General features: G+C 39.9%; 2 protein-coding genes across 2 annotated transcripts; both read right to left on the bottom strand.

Moving 5' to 3' along the window:
• Positions 1-3,612: 3,612 nt before the first annotated feature.
• LOC124391451 (ciliogenesis associated TTC17 interacting protein) lies at positions 3,613-8,602 on the bottom strand. Its single transcript, XM_046858029.1, has 9 exons — positions 8,282-8,602; positions 6,718-6,903; positions 6,540-6,595; positions 6,336-6,422; positions 5,954-6,121; positions 4,855-4,985; positions 4,616-4,692; positions 4,432-4,520; positions 3,613-3,843 (listed from the first exon to the last, which is right to left on the bottom strand). Exons 1-9 carry the CDS (start codon positions 8,382-8,384, stop codon positions 3,628-3,630), a joined length of 1,113 nt encoding a protein of 370 aa, XP_046713985.1. The 5' UTR covers positions 8,385-8,602; the 3' UTR covers positions 3,613-3,627.
• Positions 8,603-8,903: 301 nt separating this feature from the next.
• On the bottom strand, positions 8,904-19,221 carry pnkd (PNKD metallo-beta-lactamase domain containing). Its single transcript, XM_046858042.1, has 9 exons — positions 19,053-19,221; positions 14,557-14,672; positions 12,213-12,325; positions 11,880-11,938; positions 11,570-11,662; positions 11,237-11,403; positions 10,787-10,873; positions 10,498-10,613; positions 8,904-10,408 (listed from the first exon to the last, which is right to left on the bottom strand). Exons 1-9 carry the CDS (start codon positions 19,214-19,216, stop codon positions 10,235-10,237), a joined length of 1,089 nt encoding a protein of 362 aa, XP_046713998.1. The 5' UTR covers positions 19,217-19,221; the 3' UTR covers positions 8,904-10,234.
• Positions 19,222-23,735: the final 4,514 nt, after the last annotated feature.

The following is a 23,735-nucleotide window of genomic DNA, read 5'->3' as shown; positions in this document are numbered from 1 at the left end:
GTGGACTATGTTCTATATAGGAGACGCAACCTGAAGAAGATTGGAGACTGTAAGGTGTTGGCGGTGGACAGTGGAGATAGACAGCATCGGACGGTGGTCTGTAGGATGGTTTTGGAGGCAAAAAAGAAGAGGAGGAGAGTGAGGACTGAAAGAAGAATAAGATGGTGGAAACGGATGAACGGCTGTGGCGACCCCTAATGGGAGAAGCTGAAATAAGAAGAAGACAGACAGAAACATACACTGGAGGGAATCCAGTTAAGGAAAGGAGAGAAAATTAAGGATAAGAACCATACTAAGGGATGGTAAAATAAGATAATAGAACCTCATAATTTAGGAATATGATGTAAAATTATATCTAAAAGAATTGATATTCCAGTCAGCATTGTTTGATTAATAGTGAGGAAGTAGATGCTGCATCTCACGACCTGTGTAATAACAGGACATGACTTTCCCTAAAGAAGTCTCGAAAAGAAGACTAGAGACTGCCGAGGAAAGCCACAGAGATTTCAGCAGTCACTTTGAGGGAGTATTACAGTGGCTAAGAGTGGAGTGAAGGTGCACCAGACATCCATGTGCTATGCATAAATGAGGTTTAGAGGTTATGAGGGTTGTGAAACTCTCTGAAATTTGCAGTCCGTCACTCACGAGTTGGGGTGCGTTGTGTGAGGGCAGGATAGCGAAAGGGAAATGGCCCGTTTAGCTACAGTACACGCACATAAACTTCCTGGAACTGTTAATGGTGTTTCTAGCTGTGAGACACTTCGTGCAGTTTAGATTCATGACATTTGTGCAGCGATGTGCTGTGCTTTGCCACACACTTTTGTCCGATTTTATAGGCTGGACATCACAGAGCCTTCATTGCCTCATTCCGTCCTGAGTGTGAAGAAAAAAGAAATAAGGAAGATGGAAAAATCGTAACAGGGATGTTTTTATTTCTCACGCGTCTCCGACTCTCTTTGGTGAAGAGTGGAAAACTGAGTGTTAATTTTATCACACATCACTGAGTTGGTTGACACCTGCTTCGAACAGCATATCTGCAATACCACAACTGTCTATATCCCACGGTGAGATACCGAACAGATGTTTGAAAGAGAACTTTAGGGTACTTTTGTAACCTCGGTTCTCTGCCAACAGGAGTGCGGTATCTCACCACACTTCCCTCCTTGAAGAGATATGTTGAGAATGACCTAAATATACCTTTATGATCTGTCATTATGCAAGGTTCTATCAATACAGAGGTCACATTATTACTCCATGTATATTCTTTCCTGTCTGGATACTTATATCACCAAACATCATTAAGGCCCAGTCTTAAACATAGATAAACCAATTCACTAGAAGGGCCTGGTCTAGCTTTATGAGGTCATCTATCAATAGTTACATTAAACACTATTGAAATCACCTCCCCAAATAACTCTGGCTTAAGGATATAGCGCAATTAAATGCTGTATCCTAGATTTAATTTCCGAAAAAATTTCCGTTGTTCTTTTTGTTATGAATGGCATAACAATTGACTAACACAAATTGTTATCTTTAACTAACACAAGTAATAGCCATCTACCGCCATCATCTTTTTCGTCGTGTAATATTTGCCCTGTAAATTTATCTTGTAAAATAGCGAAATAAGCATTTATGCCTTCCTTTCTTGCTCTCTCCACAGTCGGCCAAAGACGATTCCTTTTTCGAAAGAAGTCAAGTCCTCCTTAAACCACAGCCCTTTCGAGAATAGATACTTGTTGGTTTTTGAGTTTTTCCAAATTAAATCTCTAGCTGTACGAGAAATGAATCTTATGATCACCGGTCTTGGTTTCACTTTTCTGCCACCATCCAAGGTTTTAAGTCGACCCAGACGGTGCGTCACATCGAAACCTTCTCCTACCATATGTTTGTCTGTGCCTGAAACTACCGCTTGGCATACTTCCATGGTCCTCATTTTAACGTTCTCGTTGGACGTTGGACTGAGTCAACGACATATTTCTGTGTTTTGGGAGGCTGATTTTTGCTTGGTGTAGTTGGGCAACAATCTCAACTTCCTCTGCTGTTAACTTTACAGGCATAAGAGTGAGTATTGTTAAAACCTTTTTTCTCCTTTACAGCATTGACCTCCATCTCTGTGCCAAGATCCTGAGTTATGCCCCGGTACCTGTTTCTGTCTGTCTTCTTCTTCTTTCGGCTTCTCCCATTAGGGGTCACCACAGCCGTTCATCCGTCTCCATACCCCCTTGTCCTCTACATCTGCCTCTTGCACACCAACTACCTGCATGTCTTCCCTCACCACATCCATGAACCTCCTCCTTGGCCCTCCTCTTTTCCTCCTTCCTGGTGGCGCCATCCTCAGTATTCTCCTACCGATATACCCCATGTCCCTTCTCTGCACATGTCCAAACCATCTCAATCTCACCTCCCTCACCTTGTCTCCAAAACGTAATACATGTGCTGTCCCTCTAATAAACTCATTTCTAATCCTGTCCATCCTCGTCACTCCAAACGAAAACCTCAACATCTTCAGCTCTGCTACCTCCAGCTCCACCTCCTGTCTTTTACTCAATGCCACTGTCTCTAATCCATACAAAATCGCAAGTCTCACCACAGTCCTATAAACTTTCCCTTTCATTCTAGCAGATACCCTTTTATCACTAATCACTCCTGCCCTCTGCCGGGCCAATCGGTACAAATCTTTTTCTCCTTAATTAGTGTCCAACCTCTCATACAGCTCCTCATATGCCTTTTTCTTGGCTTTCGTCACATCCCTCTTTACCTGCTGCTGCATCTCCTTGTACTCCTGCCTACTTTTCTCATCACTCTGTCAATCCCACTTCTGTTCTGCCAACCTCTTTCTCCTTATGCTTTCCTTCACTTCCTCATTCCACCACCACGTCTCTTTGTCTTCCTTTCTATTTCCAGATGTCACACCAAGTACCTTTCTAGCTGCCTCCGTCATCACTCCTTCAGTTCCAGCACCTCTTCACCACCACCGAGCCCCTGTCTGATCTCTTCCCTGAATCTCACACTACGGTCTTCCTCCTTCAGTTTCCACCATCTTATTCTTCTTTCAGTCCTCACTCTCCTCCTCTTCTTCTTTGTCTCCAAAACCATCCTACAGACCACAATCTGATGCTGTCTATCTACACTGTCCACCGCCAACACCTTACAGTCTCCAATCTTCTTTAGGTTGCATCTCCTACATAGAACATAGTCCACCTGTGTGCACTTTCCTACACTCTTATACGTCACCCTACGATCCAGTTTCTGTCTGTCTTAATGAAAAATAAATCAATGAAGTTACAGCGGTTTGAAGCAAATAATAATCACTGTGCTCACAGTGTTTTACTTTTATCTATTAAATATCAACAGATTTTGGTGATTTTGGTTACTGCAACAATCCAAAGATGTTGAAATATTTTCCCGAGCTAAGTTTCCAATGGAATCAAAGCTTCAATTTCTCCAGTCCTAAAAACAGTGTTTCCTATCAAGTATAGGAAAACCCCCTGGGTTAGTCTAATTCTTTATGCACCTCTACTAAAACAAGGAAACCTGCAACTATGAAGTCCAGTTTGTTTTGATGTTTGATTTAGAGATGGCACAAATAGCAGATTTTTTTTCACTAAATTTATTCATTGCAAAACATTAAGATTTGTCATCTTTAGCAGCTGTTGTATCCGGTGACGCTTCAAAGCTGCTGAGTGGTGGGCGTCGAGAGTCAAATGCAGAGAAGAAGTCACTGGCAAAGGAGAAAACATCCTGAGGCTTTCTTAACAGCACCATTTGTAGGAAGTCAGCCAGTAGTGCTTTAATTTCAGGGTGCTGTCTGATATAGGAGGAGTAATCAGCCTTCATTTCTTCCTGCAATTAAGAGAGTAAGAGGAAAAGAACGATTCTTAGTGTGTGTGTTTCTAACATGCAGAACTATTTTGAGATAGTGCTATTCTCTTCTGCTGGAGGAGACTCTGACAATTTTAATGTTGCACCAATTTTATAATCTGTTCCTGGAGACTATATTTTAATTTTATTGCTGATGAAAGACGTTTATTTACAAATCAGGCTAATTCGAATACTCTTTTCAATATTTCAACTCACTGACTACACTAACAATTCCCTTTCTGGAAAATCCTTGTCACCATCTATAAAGTACACCAAATGTGGAGCAAAACATGACCAATTGTCAAATATCTGTGGCACATGACAGCTAGAATAACTGTTATTACTCTGCAATCTGATTAGTAATCCAGTGGGTATTCTGCTTTACACCAAAATAAGTGTAGATAAACAGTATTCTAGGGTTGGAAGACTTTCTCACATGTTGGTTTCATTTTAGGCAGTAGTGCTATGCAGCATGTGGTTTTTTATTGGTGGTACATATTCTGGTTGCTCTCATTTTAAGACATTGATTTTACTTGAAGGATGTGTTTCCTTCTAATCATGAATAACTACCTTTTTGTCAATAAACTTCGAGTACAGCTCTATGTCCTCTTCCCAGACAAGGGGCTTCTTCACATAGACTGATTTATGAGCTCTCTCATCTGAAAACAAACAAACAAAACAAACACCATTTTGATTTCATTTTTCTGGCACAGGTACTGTATAATCACTGAAAAGAAAGTAACTATATACAGACCTTCACTCGTTACAGGAGGAAGATGTAAGAGGTTCATTGTTACCGATGAGCCCACCTGTACTCTTTTGGCTAAATGTCTGGAAAAAAAATAAAATAAATAAATAAATGCTAATATGTATTGGGTACTATATTTCATTCTGCGACAAATTACAATATGTAGACTTTCTGACATACTTTTTATAGTAACTGAACAAACCTAAAGTTGTATTCCTTAATCAAAAACAAGAATGAGGTCCTACCCATCTGGCAGGAAATAGCAGTGCCAGGTTGCAGGGGTTTGCAGGGGTTCTGCTGAGGAGACAGTCCTCTCAATACCAAATACCTCCACCATCTCTTTGCCCACTTCCTGTTTCGTCACCTCCAGCTTCCTCTGAATTACGGTGAGACAAAAATGATTCATTTAAAATGAACACTCATAATAAATTAGCAAAGCACCTAACAAAACAATACCAAGACAACATCCTGGAAAAGTATAAATCGCTGTGAACATCCTGATCCCAAACTCTGAACAAAAAAGTAATTGAGCAGGTAAGAGTTGATCTAGAGAAGACTATGACTTACCAAGGGTAACTCTGACTATGGTGGTACAAACACAATGTTTCACTGCCTGTTGGAATGTTTTTCTCAGGATGATGAGCATTCAATTAAAATTGTACGTTTTAGCCATCGCCAAAAAGTTACATTCGGGTCAAATCAGATAAAAGAGCCCTTTTTCAAGATTTTTCATATGGGGTTTGATATGGCTCACCAATCATTCACATAGTGGGATGTCCAGTCAAGTTGTTCAGTGTATAACGACTCAAATTGGGCCCTTCCTAAAATAAGGTTGTCTTTACTCATCCATTTATGGAAGAGTAATGGTTGTGTCGTGTTCTTTCCATTTTTAGGGGTCTGTCACTAAATAGAGGCGGGATTATGTTTTTTAGGCTGTCCATGTGCATGTCTTTGTGTCTGGCTGAGATTCTTGTATTAAGTTTTCAAATGTATTTATTCATCAAGGGTAATTCTGGTTTTATTTGTCATAAACATAAAAAATGATTAGGAACTGATCCTGGTATTTTAGTCCCTGTAAACAACATCAAATCAAACATACCAGATCAGTACACATACAGTCATTACATGCGTACTTGTCAAACATGATGAAACACAACAAATGAAATTACAATAACATACAGAGAAATGGTTGTGTACAGAACCTGAGAAGGAACATAATAAAAGCTGGAAATGGAATGAGCTACATCAAATGGGGGATGATGCTTTTCTTTGGACAAACGGAGACTGAACACTCCAAAAAGAATAGTAGCAATAAAACAAAAACAATCCAATATAATTACGTACGTAGGTCGACACGCCAACCTGGGTGTCGGCATCAAATGACAGGAATGTCAAATTTTCTGGAACTTTTTTCTGTTGAGCCAAAATGCGCATGATCAAGAGGTTGGAGGTCTCAGATACGAAACCTTGTAGAGTATGCAGAGGGAAGGTGAATACTTTATTCTTCACTTCCTACAAGAAAGCAAAAAATCAGCTATCCAACTTTGGTCTTCCTGGATATTTTAATTACTCTTAATTATTATATTTTTATAATAAAAATAGACAAAAACATACGGACACCAGCTATAACCTGCTATAATCTTAATGTAAAATTTTGCTCAGGTCTCATGCAAACACATGGAGAGTGACAGGTTTAGAAATTAGAAAATGAAACCACTGTTCTTACGTCTTTCTGCGAGATGACTCTGTTCACCACTAGATGATTGCCTTGCCTTACTATGTGCATCTTTTTGTCCAGTGTGTGTTCCTGTAGCTGCAGCATTGACAGCACACAAGCACACAACAGTGAATAAATAAGCTTCTTGTCTGAATATCAACTATAGTAATGAGACAGACAGACAGACAGACAGACAGACAGACAGATAGATACCTTCATATATTCCTCGTGACTCTCCTCTAATGTTTCAAGACTCTTGGATACATAAGCTGTCAGCAGTAGGTAAAAGTTCAATTAATTATAGTAAAAACGATCGCACAGAATGCAAAAAATAATCTCAGCTATGTAAAATGTATTCCAAGAAAAGACCATGGTGCTGTGCTAGACTCACACATAATCGAAGTGCCACAGGGGATGTTGTCGATTGCTCCATGGCTGTTAGCATGTACCAAGTAACAAGGTTCATCATTATAGACGGCATTCTTTACAGTAACACAGAACTCTCCTATATCTTTGCCAGTTTCTGAAACCGTCACCATAGAGTCCATGAACAGGCACCGATCTATATCTTCAGGTCCTGAAAGATATAAGAAAACCTCAAACAAATGCTCACAAAAAAGAATGTCACTGCAGCGCTCCTAAACCCATGCCACCAAACACATTGCTAGTGGTGGAATGAACAGTCACATACTCAAGTACAGTGAATTTCTTTTTCATTCAGGCTTAAAGCTTGGGTTAGTGGACATTAAAGGGTCCATATATCTCATACATTTTAGTAGTATGCTAGAATATAAGCTGACAAAATGTCAGGAGAACATAAACAAATGACAAATATTTCCACTTAAATCCTCAGTTGTCTTTTTGCAACTATAATACCACAATTTCCAGCAGGAAAATGTCAATCTATAGATATAGATATATATATATATATATATATATATATATATATATATATATATATATATATATATATATATATACTGTCTGACCAAAAGTATATGGACACCCAGTTACATCCAATTGCCAAAAACATGTTTAGTTCATCCAGAGTTACTTCTCCTCTGCTGCAATAACAGCCTCCACTCATCTAGAATAGTTACGTTTCTGAAAGGATTTGTACTCATTCATTCACAAAAGGTTGGCCACTGCTGATTCTGTGTAAGTCTGTACAGTTTGGTAAAGACCTACATATTAGGTGTGACTGCACATTGTCTAGAGATTTCGGTCATTAAAAGTTAAATAATACCAATTAAAATAACTTGAAAAACTCTTCAAGAATATATATTGACAGAGGGCCATGATTTAGGAAGGTGAATAATGACACGTGACTTGCCAAAGTGGCCTGTACAGAACCCTGACCCCATCCCTTTGAACACCTTCATGTTGTGGTCTCATCACCCAACAAGTGTCTGATCTACTACTTCTGAATGGTGGAATAGTGAATGGCGGACTAATTCTTACAGTTTTTATACATTGCCATTCCATTTACATTTACGGTATTTGGCAGATGCCCTTATCCACACAATGACTTAGCAGTTGAGGGCCTTGCTCAAGGGCCCAACAGTGACAGCTTAGTAGTGCTGGGATTTAAATTTGTGACCATCCAATCCAGAGTCCAAAGCCTTAAAAACTGAGCTATCACCTTCCTAACAGTATGCACAGATCTGATATAATTTACCAAACTGTAAATTATTGCTTAGTATTACAGGACTTTGTTTATAATCTCACACTGGAGAAAACTGCATCTAATTAGTGTGAAAAATGAAGTAAATGAAGCTCATGTAGACGATGGAGAAGATGAAGACTTCTGTCATTAGCAGATGGTAGCTGCTCCAGACTAACTCTGATCACTGATCTCAGAACAGGCAGTTCTGATGATGGACAATCTCATACGGGACACTAGAGACAAAGTATTGAGATGCTGCTGATTGTTGCTGGTGATAAAGGTCACTTACTGATGCTGGAAAGGAACTCTAATGCTTCCTTCGAGGCTTTCGGTCCTTTTTCTGTCTTTTCCTGCATTGTTGCATTTTCCTTCGTATCTTTCAGTGTAAACATGGCAACAACCAATGCAAGTGTCCTGGATACAGGAAGCGGATATGTGCAGCTGTATTACAAAGGTTAATTTTGTCACAAAAAGACGCTTAGACCCTATTCAGCGAACTTGCTCACTGTGATTTGTGCCAAGTAGCTGGTTTAAGGAAGCTCGGCAACACAGCTAAAAGTGATTACAAGTAATACAAAGTTCGCACATGAAGTCACGCTCAGGATATAAACAAGCCCAGAGACTTTGGTTGCTATGGAAACGATGATGTATTTTACCGTATGTGCAGTTGTAGCCGCGCGCTTAAAAAAAGCTTTACACCTCAGAGCAGCGGGTCTGACTCCAGGGCCATGATGTATTACCACACGAAATAGATTATATAGTGTTATAAAATTGGTATGAAATAACATTACAATGCCATAACACTGAATTCACGATGAAACACTGCCAAAAGGATACGTCCACAATGCGTTATACCAGGCAGCCGTTGCTGTTATCGTAAAGCTCATAAAAGCACCGCAGGCACAATAACCTCAAAAGATTTTCGGTTTATTGTTCAAAGAGGGAAAGAAGTACATTTATCACCAGTACCATTGTTCCACAAAAGGCTAACAATTAAAGGCTAAAATCATCAACAAACATCACCATGACAGTAGCTATAGTACTAGGTTAGCTTTGCAGAGAACAATACATACACATTGTAGGTACAACCAAATATGTAGACAAAAATATGTGGACACCGATTATGATTATTGCATTTCATAAACAGGTGCATTAAATCAAGCACAATGTCACATCTCCATAATCACTGGCAAAGTAGAACGAATACCGAAGAGCTCAGTGTCGTTAAACATGGTACCTACAACGCATTTAATAGAAGTCAGACAGTGTCATTTCTGCTCTGCTAAATCTCTCCTGTTCAAATGTATTGGACATTTGGGAGCCTCCAAGAGCAGCAAAGTAACCAGAAAGTGAAAGTCCATGGAAAATTCAACCGAACAGGGTGGCCAAATGAAAGTTGCTTCTAGAAGCAACATCAGGACTAAAACTCTGCCAGGAGCATGGGATGGGTTCCCTGGCCAAACAGATGCTCACAAGCCTAATATCACCATGCACAGTGCCAAGTGTTAAAGTAGTGTATAACTTTGAAGAAGCAAGAACATGTTTGATTTCACAATTCACTAATTTCACAGGCTGATAAATTTGTTGTGGTGGCCTGCACACAGTCCTGACATCAACCACCCTGAACACAATTGGAATGATCTGTTTGTATAGAGAATGATCGACTGTATAGAGTGAATGCGGTCAGGAGTAGTCTCTTTTGTTGGATTTACAGCTATCCAACAAATTGTAATTGTAATCTTGTAATAACAGATGGGCTACAGTAAGTAGGTGTATACATACAAAATGTGTACATTGTAGATATACCTAATGAAATGGTGAAGTGGCCTATGCATGTTGGAATTAGGTAGATATACATATTAAGTAGTGCCTACTGGTTATATAATCCAGTTTAGATTGATGCCTTACTGTCCTGTGCAGAGCTAGTAATGTTTATATTTTCAACTTTTTAAATATAGAAACGAATCTAAATCAGAATAGAAATAGCTCAAAAATGTATTTTTGAAAAAATATCTGGAAAAAAAGTCATCTTTGCCTCATTGTTCAACCAACTGTATCTTAGTAATGCCCTTATACAGCTTAGTATCAGTGTGCAAACTCTACTCTTGCTGCCATTTTACTTCACAGTCACACAGGTTTCTGTGTGCAAATTCTTCCTGGATCGGTACAGGAATAGAAAAGGGGGAATTAGAGTGGGTCTTTATTGGTTTCTTCCTCCGAATCTAAGCACTGACCCTGTCACCTATCGGCCTTTGTAAATGTCCTTTCTCCTGCGTAGCTCCTCTAAAACCCGGGCCCTGTATGAAGTCCAGTCCTCATCTTGGTTCTGCTCCAAGCCCAGAGCTTGGTGAAGATCTAGAGTATGGCTCCTTAAAAACGGATTGTATTGCTTCTCTTCTTTCAGTGTAGATGGGCTCTAACATGAGAGAATATTAGTTTTTTTTATTAAACATTTAATGAAATTTACGAGGTTATAGTAGCAAAGACAGCCGAAGACTAACTCACCGTGCACAGTCGTTGACCTCGTTGTTGCAAGACCCACTGTAACTTCTGTTCCCGTGACACATTACCAGGCTCCACCTCAGCAGCAAACAGCAAGTTATCTTCAGCATACTCATGGCCTAAGAAAATGCAGGTTATATAATTCAGTTTTGCAACATATATTACATCACTTGCCCTTGCAATGTAAAGGTTCAGATATAACCTGGACTCTACATGAACGAGTGCGTACATCGCTGCAAGATAACAGAAAAGCTATTAAAGTAAAGTTATATGCATTACATTCAATCCCTACCAGGCCAGAGCAGAGTATCATCATTCAGTGAGCCAACTGTGTCCAGTGATGATAACATTGTTGAAGCGGTGCCTTCAAACATTCGCCCTAAAGAAGGACAAAATGTTATAATGACCCTCATGGCTTGGAACAGTCTTAACAGACATTGCCATTTCTACAAAGCATTTTGTTTCACTCTAAACATGTATAAACATTTACTAGTAATCCTACATTCCAATAGAACAGCTACATAACTGTAATGTGTATATTAACAGTTAACTAAAATGCTATATTTAATCAAATGTAGTTACGAACATTATCACACAATCTATGCATACGACTACACAATAAATATTCTTAACTACAGAGAGCAAAACATCATTAAACAAACTAATAATTGCAGTACTGTGCCTTAGTTGAAGAACATGTAGTTAATTGGTATGTTTGGATCTTCGCCACCCTCAGACTTACCACATCCTGAGAGAAAAAGCAGGTCTCCTGAGAAAAGGCTGTTGGGACCACCAAAATTTCTGCCATCTAGCAGGTAAATCATGTGACCCACAGTATGGCCAGGGGTGTAAAAAGCCCTAAACTGCAGCCGTGTCCCAACGTCTATGATGTCTTTGTCTGTTAGAGGGCTAGAAATCGCAATCAAACAGCTAGGAGTTATATTTTGCAACAATTCAAACAAATACCATTACAAAGCACAACAGTGTCAGTCATAAAATTGTTGTGGTACTGTGAGGATCTTCAAAGCACTAATATGAGGTTGATTGTCAGCATCTTGTGGTGAAATACACTTACTGTGTAAGACCAGGAATGTTATCCAGAGCATTTCCATACACCCTACATGAGCTGTGGTGCCTCTTTAGCACGCTGTTTCCTCCACTGTGGTCCCTGACACAGATACACATGTACACAAGTTCTGTGTGTTTACATAAAATAATCATGCAGGAATTTTAAGCTTGTGAGAAAGTTTACATTCCACATTACTGTCCTACAAACTCATTTTTCAGTATTTCACCGACCTTGACTTGCTTTATCGTGGCTTAGATTAGAAGAATCAAAAACTGTATAAGACAGAACAATTTCAGCAGCTCCTCGTTTTACTCACCAGTGTTTGTGCGTACAAAGAATGGCTTGTAATGTCACCCCTTCCTTTTCCAGACAACTCTGTGAGAAGGCAAAGAACCAAATTCTGATTAAAAAAATCATCTGTATGCATAATCAAAAAAAAAGATCTCATGTGTGAGTCTATAATCTTTATAATTATACTTTACCGGAAAAACTTTTATCAAATTCCAGTGAATTCATTACAGAATTCAAGAGGAAACCAAAATGAAATAGATCTAGAAATGTAAATGCTTTAAAAAACCTTTGTCAGGAAGAAAATACGTTTTATTCCAAACTGGGTCCTCTAACCTTTTAAGTGGAAGCGCAGACTTACCTGGACAGAGCGTGGATCAGCAGGGTCCACCACCACGGCAAGATCTGATGCTGTGTCAATGATCACATAGCAGTAGTTGTCAGACAGGATGGGTAATGGAATGATCTTGATACCTACAATAACACAAATAGAATGACAGAAAATAATCTGTTATTTAAGTATATATGCTGGTATAAGCCTGTGTTAAATATGCACTAATAAATGTACAACCAATGTTTTTGTGAAAGCTTAAAACTCATAATCTGGAAATATATTTAATTATGAAACCTCTGGAAGTAGATCTCACTGTATTTAAAATGATAGGGTTCTATAAATGTGCTCGTTCTAATACGCAATAGTATCTATAGCAAAACCCCATGAATGTGGATATATATGTGACTATATTTTGAAAAGCTATTTAACTAAGAAAAAAATATAATGGATGACATGATGATGCTTTCTGTAAGAAGATATTTATTTCACATTCACAGAAAGAATCTCAAATGACAGCACTCTGTAACATAACTATGGTACAGAAGGATTTAGTTTCTCAGAACAACTAAGTATAATAACCAAGAGAGAGATTAAAAAAAAGAGAAAGTGGAGAGAGAATTAGAATAGAACAGAAGATAAGATACTGCAAGTCATCCAATCCTGCAATCCCACCACCTGCTCTCTGGATCTAATCCCTTCAACTACGCTTCAGAGCATCTCACAAGGTCTCTTGCCCCTCATCTCCACAATCATCAATGGGTCCTTAACATCAGGCCATGTGCCGACTACCTTCAAGCAAGCAAGTGTCATTCCCATCTTAAAGAAATCTGCTCTGGATCAATCAGACATCAACAACTACAGACTGGTATCACTTCTCTCCTTTCTTTCTAAATCTCTGAAACGCACTGTTTTTCACCAACTGCTATCTATCAAATGATCAAAGCGGCACATTTCACAGAGGCGGCTCTTTTGGCTTTTTCTGAGAAACTGCATGCTGCTTGATCAGCTAAGCTGTCATCTGTACTTATCGTCCTTGATCTTGTAGCAGCATTCGACACAGTCAACCACAAGACTCTCTTACTGTATCTACCCTCAAGAGCTTCGGTATCCACGGAACAGCATGGGAATGGTTTGCTGCCTACCCGGTTACATGGACAGGGTCCACATCTGCCCCACACAGACTCTCCACTGGTGTCCCACAAGGCTCGGTACTTGATCAACTTCTTTTTACACTCTATACCCACTCTACTGGTGAAACCATATCCTAACTTGGGTTCTCTTACCACTGCTATGCTGAGGACACTTAACTCATCTCCCTCAGATACCACAGCTTCCGCTCGGTTGTCGGCATGCTTGACGGACATATCTTCACGGATGAGTGCTCATCAATTAAAACTCAACCACAGCAAAACAGAACTGCTGGTCATCCCAGATGATTCATCTCCAGGTCAAGATCTCCAAATAACTCTTCATAACTCTCTGCTCTTCACTTCAGCAACTGTTTGCAACTTCGGGGTAACTGTCCTTCTCCTCACATGTTGCTAATGTGGCTCGTTCCTGTCACTTTCTTCTCTACAACATACAAAGGATTCGATCATTTCTGTCCACACAGGCTGCCCAGGTGCTTGTTCAGTCTCTTGTTATTTCGAGTCTGGACTACTGCAACTCTCTGCTGGCAGATCTTCCTTTAAACGCTATTCGCCCACTGCAAATGATCCAAAACACAGCTGCCACACCACCCACACCACCCCACTGCTGCGCTCCCTTCACTGGCTTCCAGTAGAAGCCGGTATCAGATTCTAAACACTGATGCTTGCCTACAAGGCCAAAAATGGGATCAGTACCATCCTACCACACTGTCTGAGATCCTCCAGCAATGCTCGACTGGTATCACCTTCACTCAGAATGAGAGGTAAGTATACTGCAAGGCTCTTCTTTGTTCTGACACCGAGGTGGTGGAATTAACTTATTTCAACATCCCATAGATGTCCGAACAGTGGAGTCCCTAGCTATTTTCAATAGACGGTTGAAGACCTACCTCTTCCTGAAACACATCAATTAGCACTTTCCAAGTTTGCTTTGTAAAAATCAGAAGTTGTAGTCCGATTTATCTTAATCTATGTGTACCATTGTAGATTTTTCCATTGCTAGAGACTCAAAGCACTTTTGTAAGTATGGTAGACGCCTGGAAAAGGATGTCTACCATATGCCACAAATATAAATTATGGACTTTGTTGCTGCTGTAATGCAAGTAATAAGAGAATAAAATTTGTCTCCTGGCTGCTCTACTACATTAAATACCATTATACATGCCATTTTTAACAATACACAGTATTGAAAACTATAGACCAAGGCAAATATTACTCCTCACCATTAATTGTTGTGGGCTCCGTTCTAGAGTGGCCAGTTGGGTACTTTTCCCTTGCTTTTCTCATCTGGCGTTTGTAAAACATGTAGCCAAGTTTGGTCCGTGTGTATAGAGAGTACCTGGACAAAAACAAACCCTCACGATGTTAATACTGTGTTAGCAATTGTTGTTCTTCTTGACTGAATGATAAATGAGTGTTTTCTTCAAAGTGTGTGATGAAGCAGTTCAAAAAGATATCAGATCAAAAAAGATCAAATCTCAGGAAGAAGCACACGCTAACCCCACAGCCCATGGTTGGTACTTGTGTGATAAGGAAAAGTTAGCCACTGAGCAAGAATTAGCAAAATATTAAAGAATTTAATAAGTGCATGACCCATGACTAAAAGGAGATTTTGTAAAACTAGCTACAACTTATTTTATATGTTACAGATCCCGAGAGAACAATAATTAATAATGATTAATGGTTCCACAGTTTCATTTCAGAAGGATACTAATATACTGAGTATGGTGGGGAGTTCATGCACTGTGGATAAAAAGACAGTTTTGGGAGCAATAAGGACACAGATGACTTCATTTAAACCATAATCATTCAAAATCACCTTCATTGATAAATAATGGCCTTAAATTCCTTAAATTGACTTACATAAGATTTTACTAATAATATTTTCTACCTTTTATAACCCAGCCATTATGGATGCACAAGCCAGTGCATTCTTAGTGCCGGTCCCAAGCCCGGGTAAATGGGGAGGGTTGCGTTAGGAAGGGCATCCAGCGTAAAACACGTGCCAAATCAAATATGCGGATCACAAAGGAGAATTTCATACCGGATCGGTCGAGGCCCGGGTTAACAACGACCGCCACAGGTATCGTTAGCCGACAGGGTACCGTGGAAATTGGGCTACTGTTGGCGAAGGAGGAGAAGGAGAGGAGGAAGACGCCTACAGAGACGGCAGGAAAGGAGCAGTGTAGGAGAGTGGAGGTTCGGGTTGGTACTTTAAATGTTGGTACTATGACGGTAAAGGGAGAGAGGTAGCTGATATGATGGAGAGGAGAAAGGTAGATATGCTGTGTGTTCAGGAGACCAAGTGGAAAGGGAGTAAGGCCAGGAACATTGGAGGTGGATTTAAACTGTTTTATCATGGTGTGGATGGAAAGAGAAATGGTGTAGGGGTGATTCTGAAGGAAGAGTACAGTAAGAGTGTAGTGGAGGTGAAGAGAGTTTCTGATAGGGTGATGATCGTGAAGGTGGAAGTTGAAGGATGATGATAAATGTCATCAGTGCCTATGCTCCACAAGTTGGCTGTGAGATGGAGGAGAAGGAAAGATTCTGGAGTGAATTAGATGAAGTGGTAGATGGTGTACCTAGGAAAGAACGGTTAGTGATTGGGGCGGACTTTAATGGGCATGTGGGTGAAGGGAACAGAGGTGATGAGGAGGTGATGGGTAGGTATGGTTTTAAGGAGAGGAATGTGGAAGGGCAGATGGTGGTAGATTTTGCTAAAAGGATGGAAATGGCAGTGGTGAACACTTATTTTAAGAAGAAGGAGGATCATAGGGTGACGATAAGAGTGGAGGAAGGTGCACACAGGTGGACTATGTGCTATGCAGGAGATGCAACCTGAAGGAGATTGAGACTGTAAGGTGTTGGCAGGGGACAGTGTAGCTAGACAGCATAGGATGGTGGTCTGTAGGATGGTTTTGGAGGCGAGGATGAAGAGGAGGAGAGTGAGGACTGAAAGAAGAATAAGATGGTGGAAACTGAAGGAGGAAGAGTGTAGTGTGAGGTTCAGGGAAGAGGTCAGAGAGAGGCTCAGTGGTGTTAAGGAGGTGTTGGATGATTGGGCAACTACTGCAGGAGTGATGAGGGAGGCAGCTAGAAAAGTACTTGGTGTGACATCTGGAAATAGAAAGGAAGACAAGGAGACGTGGTGGTGGAATGAGGAAGTGCAGGAGAGCATAAGGAGAAAGAGGTTGGCAAAACAGAAGTGGGATAGACAGAGTGATGAGAAAAGTAGGCAGGAGTACAAGGAGATGCGGCAGCAGGTTAAGAGGGATGTGGCGAAAGCCAAGGAAAAGGCATATGAGGAGCTGTATGAGAGGTTGGACACTAAGGAAGGAGAAAAGGATTTGTACCGATTGGCCAGGCAGAGGGACCGAGCTGGAAAGGATGTACTGCAAGTTAGAGCAGTAAAGGATGGAGAGGAAATGTGTTGACTAGTGAGGAGAGTGTGTTGAGAAGGTGGAGGGAGTATTTTGAGCAGCTGATGAATGAGGAAAATCAGAGAGAGAGAAGGTTGGATGATGTGGAGATGGTGAAGCAGGATGTAGATAAGATTAGTAAGGAGGAAGTGAGAGCAGCGATTAAGAGGATGAAGAGTGGAAAGTCGGTTGGACCAGATGACATACCGGTGGAAGCGTGAGATGTTTAGGAGAGATGGCAGTGGGGTTTTGACCAGATTGTTTAACAGGATTTTGGAAGGTGAGAAGATGCCTGAGGAATGGAGAAAGAGTGTGCTGGTACCGATCTTTAAGCATAAAGGAGATGTGCAGACCTGCAGTAACTACAGGGGTATTAAGTTGATCAGTCACACCATGAAGTTATGGGAAAGAGTAGTGGAAGCCAGGCTGAGAGAAGAGGTGACCATCTGTGAGCAACAGTATGGTTTCATGCCGAGGAAGAGCACCACAGATGCCATATTTGCTTTGAGAATGTTGATGGAGAAGTATAGAGAAGGACAGAAGGAATTGCATTGTGTATTTGTGGATTTAGAGAAGGCGACGACAGGGTGCCAAGAGAGGAGTTGTGGTACTGTATGAGGAAGTCAGGTGTGTCGGAGAAGTATGTAAGGGTGGTGCAGGACATGTATGAGGACAGTGTGACGGCAGTGAAGTGTGCAGCAGGTACGACAGACTGGTTTAGAGTGAAGGTTGGACTGCATCAAGGATCGGCCCTGAGCCCTTTCCTGTTTGCAGTGGTGATGGACAGGTTGACGGACGAGGTCAGACAGGAGTCTCCTGGACTATGATGTTTGCAGATGATATTGTGATTTGTTGTGAGAGTAGGGAGCAGGTTGAGAAGAGCCTGGAGAGGTGGAGATATGCACTGGAGAGAAGGGGAATGAAACTCAGTAGGAGTAAGACAGAGTACATGTGTGTGAATGAGAGGGAGGGCAGTGGAGTGGTGCGGTTGCAGGAGAAGAGCTTCAGAAGGTGGAGGAATTCAGGTACCTGGGTTCAACAGTGCAAAGTAATGGAGAGTGTGTTAGAGAAGTGAAGAAAAGAGTGCAGGCAGGGTGGAGTGGGTGGAGAAGAGTGACAGGAGTGATTTGTGATAGTAGGGTATCTGCAAAATTGAAAGGGAAAGTTTATAGGACTGTGGTGAGACCTGCGATGTTGTATGGTTTAGAGACAGTGGCATTGAGTAAAAGACAGGAGGTGGAGCTGGAGGTAGCAGAGCTGAAGATGTTGAGGTTTTCGTTGGGAGTGACGAGGATGGATAAGATTAGAAATGAGTTTATTAGAGGGACAGCGCATGTAGGATGTTTTGGTGACAAGGTGAGGGAGGCGAGATTGAGATGGTTTGGACATGTGCAGAGGAGGGACATAAATTATATTGGTAGAAGAATGCTGAGGATGGAGCCACCAGGTAGGAGGAAAAGAGGAAGGCCAAAAGGAGGTTCATGGATGTGGTGAGGGAAGACATGCAGGTAGTTGGTGTAAAAGAGGCAGATGTAGAGGACAGGGTGGTATGGAGACGGATGATCCGCTGTGGCGACCCCTAATGGGAGCAGCCGAAAGAAGAAGAAGAAGATTTTCTACCTTTTATAACTAGATCTACAGTTCATAGCTTGGTCATGTGTGACCAGATGAGCATTTTAACTGATTCATAACATAATAGTATTTTCTGCAGGTTTTTGCTCACAGATCTGTATACTGTACATCTGATGTTGAATTGTCAATAAAATTCCAGGGTTGAAAGTATGATAGAAATACCCACACTTTTTAGTTTTGGCACATAATGACAATGTAGTGATTTTTTTCTTGTTGTTAAATATACAAGGACATAAAAAGGCACTTATATACAAAGATCTGTAATGAGTGTAATGAGTGTGTGTGTGTGTGTGTGTGTGTGTGTGTGTGTGTGTGTGTGTGTGTGTAGGGGGGCTTTGTTTGTGTGTGGTTGGGTGGATTTTGGTGAGCCTCATTGTGTGTGTGGGTGGGGAGGGAGGTTGATATTAGTGGGTCTTTGTGTGTGTGTGTGTGTGTGTGTGTGTGTGTGTGTGTGTGTGCACGACAATATGGATGTGCAGTGGTTGAATCACACCACTGTTATCATGACAATTCACGGAAACGAAGGGACAGAACACCAGGAGACCCTTAAGCTAGAATATCAGTAAATGAATATAGTATATAGATATGGAGCAGTTCATTCACTCTGGATTTGAGCACCTAGAAGAATAAACATGACGCATACATCAAGTAAACTTAGACAGACTTACGCTATCCAGAACAGCGGTTTCTCTGTGCGCGCCATCAAATCCGCAAAAACACCTCTTTTCCATGGACCTCTTGCTGGACTTCTGAACAGGCGGTAGATGCAAAAGCCTCCGCAGATCGAGGCAGCAGCACCAAGTAAACACACTGTCCAGTCCGGAAGCGCCATAACAATGGGCGTGGTTTCGGTTACGTCACTATGCAGAAGTCTGGTTACATCTCAAAGCGCTCGCTACACTACATTGTGGGTAGTAGACCACATCCTGTTGTTCAGTAATCAATATATATATATATATATATATATATATATATATATATATATATATATATATATATATATATATATATTAGAAATGGTAAGACAAAAAAAGGGCCTCAGATACAATTTGGCATTTGCATCTGTAAAAAAACTATTTATATACAACTATTTGTAGATGCCATTTACTTTCAGTATTTACAATGACCAATAATTTGTGACCAATATTTTATATGTAAATTGATTTCACTTAGTTAAAATGTTTCTCAAGCATGTTCTCTCAACACCGGACGCATCTTGAGAGTCACATAGAATATAGATTAACATGGCAGAGGTAGAGCTGCATCTTCTTGGGGACACAACAGTAAAGGAACGTCTGGTTTTGTTTAATTATTAATTTCTTTTTTTGCACCGCAAAGGTTTGTGAAAGGGCTGTGTGTTAGAAGTCAGAAGCCACTTCAGTAAATTGATGATTTGCTGTCTGTCTTAAACAAAGAAATAAATGAGAACTATGAACCATATTGAAATGCATATCATCATATTTTTTCCATTGCATTCCAATTTTTGTATTTTGTATTGCATTCATTTTTTTTACATTTTGCCCCCTTCCTGATTTCCTATTATTTATTGCATGTTTGTCACACTTTAATGTTTCAGATCATCAAACTAATTTAAATATTAGTAAAAGATAACACAAGTCAGGACTTTGACTAGGCCACTCCAAAGTCTCCATTTTGTTTTGCTTCAGTCATTCAGAGGTGGACTTGCTGGTGTGTTTTGGATCATTGTCCTGCTGGAGAAACCCAAGTTCGCTTCAGCTTGAGGTTATAAACAGATAACCGGATAATCTCTTCAGGATTTTTTGGTAAACAGCAGTATTCATGGTTCCATTTATCACAGCAAGTCTTCCAGCTCCTGAAGCAGCAAAACAGCCGCAGACCATCACACTACCACCACCATATTTTACTATTGGTATGATGTTCTTTTTCTGAAATGCGGTGTTACTTTTACGCCAGATGTATTGGGACACACACCTTCCAAAAAGTTCAAATTTTGTCTCCTCAGTCCACAGAGTATTTTCCCAAAAATCTTGGGGATCATCAAGATGTTTTCTGGCAAAACTGAACTGAGCCTTTATGTTCTTTTTGCTCAGAAGCGGTTTTTGGCTGGGAACTCTGCCCTGCAGACCATTTTTGCCCAGTCTCTTTCTTATGGTGGAGTCATGAACATTGACCTTGACTGGGGCAAGTGAGGCCTGCAGTTCTTTGGATGTTGTTGTGGGGTCTTTTGTGACCTCTTGGATCAGTCGTCGCTGTGCTCTTGGGGTAATTTTGGTCGGCCGGCCACTCTTGGGAAGGTTCTACACTGCCATTTGTGAATAATGGCTCTCACTGTGGTTCACTGGAGTCCCAAAGTTTTAGAAGTGGCTGCATAACCTTTCCCAAACTGATAGATCTCAATTACTTTCTTTCACATTTGTTTCTGAACTTCTTTGGATCTCAGCATGATGTCTAGCTTTTGAGGATCTTTTGGTCTACTTTACTTTGTCAGACAGATTTGTTGATTGTGAACAGGTGTGGCAGTAATCAGGTCTGGGTGTGGCTGGAGATATTGAATTCAGGTGTGATAAACCACAGTTTTAACAGACAGGCAATATATATATATATAGAGAGAGAGAGAGAGAGAGAGAGACTGGCTATATGGGATGCAGTATTACGTCAATAGCACTGACCCGCAGACCTTATACACTTCATTTGGTAGGCAAAACTGAATGGGGCTGGGCAGCATTGTAACAGCAAATACTACATACATGTCAAATGTTCACCTTCTCCTTTAGTGTTTTTCTTACATTTTTTTTATTTTCAAAATTGTAGATTATCCTGAAGACATCCAACATCTGAAAGAAAATGTATGGAATTATGCAGTAAACAAATGTTAATCAAAAATCCTTTTGAATTATACCAAACACTATATTAAGATTGCCATGATTCCTCTCATTTTTGATATCATAATAACATAAATAAATACATTTGTTTAAAAAAAAATAACACTTGGCACCTTGCAGTCAATGAGTTGGCCATCAACTTTTCTGTAATACCAAAAGTAATGTGAGGCCATCAATCCAACAGCTAAAGCTTGGCTAAAATTAGGTCATGCAACAGGCATGTGGTGGACAGTAACGAATTACATTTCATTTAAAAGCCACTTAAGTAGCTTATTCATTTATCTCTACTTTCCTCAAGTATTTAATTTGGGGAGACTTTTATTTTAACTTCACTACATTTCAAAATCAAATATTTTTTTACTTAACTACATATAAAATCAGGTGTTCCTTTTTATTTATGAGTAAATAAAAACGTAACTGATCGAGCAAGCAGCAAGCCAGCAATCAGGGTAGAGCACGGGCTCTGTTTTAAACTTGTATTGATTGCCGCTTGGTGGTACTTTGCACGGACATACAGTTCATCAGCAAACTGAAAACTAAGCATTTTGAGAGCAATACATTATGATTACCTTATTACGATGTTTTTGAAGTAGTTGAAAAGAAGGTTTAGGGCTCATGATCATTTTAATTGATATCAGTGTATGACTAAACAATATCATTCTATTAATAGATTGGTGTGTTTAGAGTGAAAGGATAATAGGAACATTATAGCCATAATAAATTATTGTTCTGTTATATACAGTACTTATGTACATTTGAAGGCAAATACTTTTGTACTTTTACTGAAGTGAAAGTTTAAAGCAAGCAATTTTACTGTAGTAATATTTTAGAGTTTTTCTACTTTTACTCAATTATATGGTTTGTGCACTCTGTCCCACGCTGGCAACAGGACAATGATCCCAAGCACACATGTAAATCAACAGCAGAATGGCTAAAAAATACAGAATCCAGGTCATGCAATGACCCAGCCAGATCTCAACCTGACTGAAATGACCTTGAGAAAGCGATGCATAAACAAATTCCTGCAAACTCAATTAACTAAAACAATGTTGTAAAAAAGAGTGATCTACGATTTCCCCAAAGTGATGACGGACTTGGTGTTCCAATGTTTCCAAACTTCTGACAGGCACTGTATTTAACCAGCATTAATGATTTAATTAATACATTTTATTAATATCCACTAATGTGCTTACAGCAAAAAAACCCCCACCACAAATGATTTTTGCTGTTCAATGTACTTTCACATGGTTTAATATTTGTATAATAATCATTTTCATTTACTTTGTAGGTAGTTACTCTTTTCTTCATTCTTTAAACTGAATGTACACACTGCATAAAAAATTATGGAAGTAATGCATTTATTAACGTGTAAAATAAAATAAAAAATGACACCATTAAAGAAAGGTTTTATCTAAAGCAATATACATTAATTAGGTACAAAACTTTTCATGCATTGGTACAGTGTCATACATTATATTATATTCTACAGACAAATGCCTTTACTTTTGAATAACAAAAATATTTCATGAGCTAAAATAATAAACCTTTTACACTGTATACAAGAATTTATACACACCTCCAGTGGCCACTTCATTAGTTAGTACCCTGAACACGGACAATCGGAATCATCTATTTTTGGGTCACGGCCCCACGTGTTTATCGGTGGAACGTGACCTGCGTTAGACCAGCACCAATGAGATGGCCTAAAAAAGTGCACTTATTTAATGGGTGTATGTAGATATATTATAGAACATAAACAAGGGACCACTGAGGGTATTTGCACACACACACACACACACACACACACACACACACACACACACACACACACACAAACAAACATTTAAATGTTTAAATAAATTAGTATCTTGATGTTGGTTCACTGACAAAGAAGGACCTGTAGGTGGCAGAGTTTTGAAGATTGTGAGTAAAGAGGAGGGTCAGGATTAGAAGTGAGTTTATTAAAGTAACCGCACAGGTGGTACATTCTGGAGACAAGGTGAGAGGAAGGACATGAGGTATATTGATAGAAAAATGCGAATGATGGAGGCATGAGGGGGGAAAAAAAGGGAGAGAGAAAAGGCCAAGGTCGAGGTGTATGAATGTGGTGCGGAAAGACATGCAGGCAGTTGATTTGAAGGAGGCAGATGTAAAGGACAGAGTGATATGAAGATGGATGATCCACTGTGGTGACCCCTAACGAGAGCTGCCGAAAGAAGAAGAAATATTTTGATGGTTTAATCGTCACATTCACACAATCAATAGAAGCGTCTCAGTATAGAATAAAGGTAATCCGACACTATTTATTTGCAAGGACTATTCCCTGTAATGGGAGCCAAACCACGCATAAACAATAACATGTTGATGGATGTATAAGTCACTGAAATACACTGAATTCAGTGTCCTTTTATTTAGTGTGTGGCACTAACAAAAACATAGGTAGTGTGTGGCAGTTAAATCAAACTCGTTTGATGAATCCATGGTTTC

Source organism: Silurus meridionalis, chromosome 1 (assembly GCF_014805685.1).
Source record: "Silurus meridionalis isolate SWU-2019-XX chromosome 1, ASM1480568v1, whole genome shotgun sequence".
Taxonomy (NCBI): Eukaryota; Metazoa; Chordata; class Actinopteri; order Siluriformes; family Siluridae; genus Silurus; species Silurus meridionalis.
Note: the sequence above shows the minus strand (reverse complement) of the source record. Positions and strands in the feature narration are given on the sequence as shown.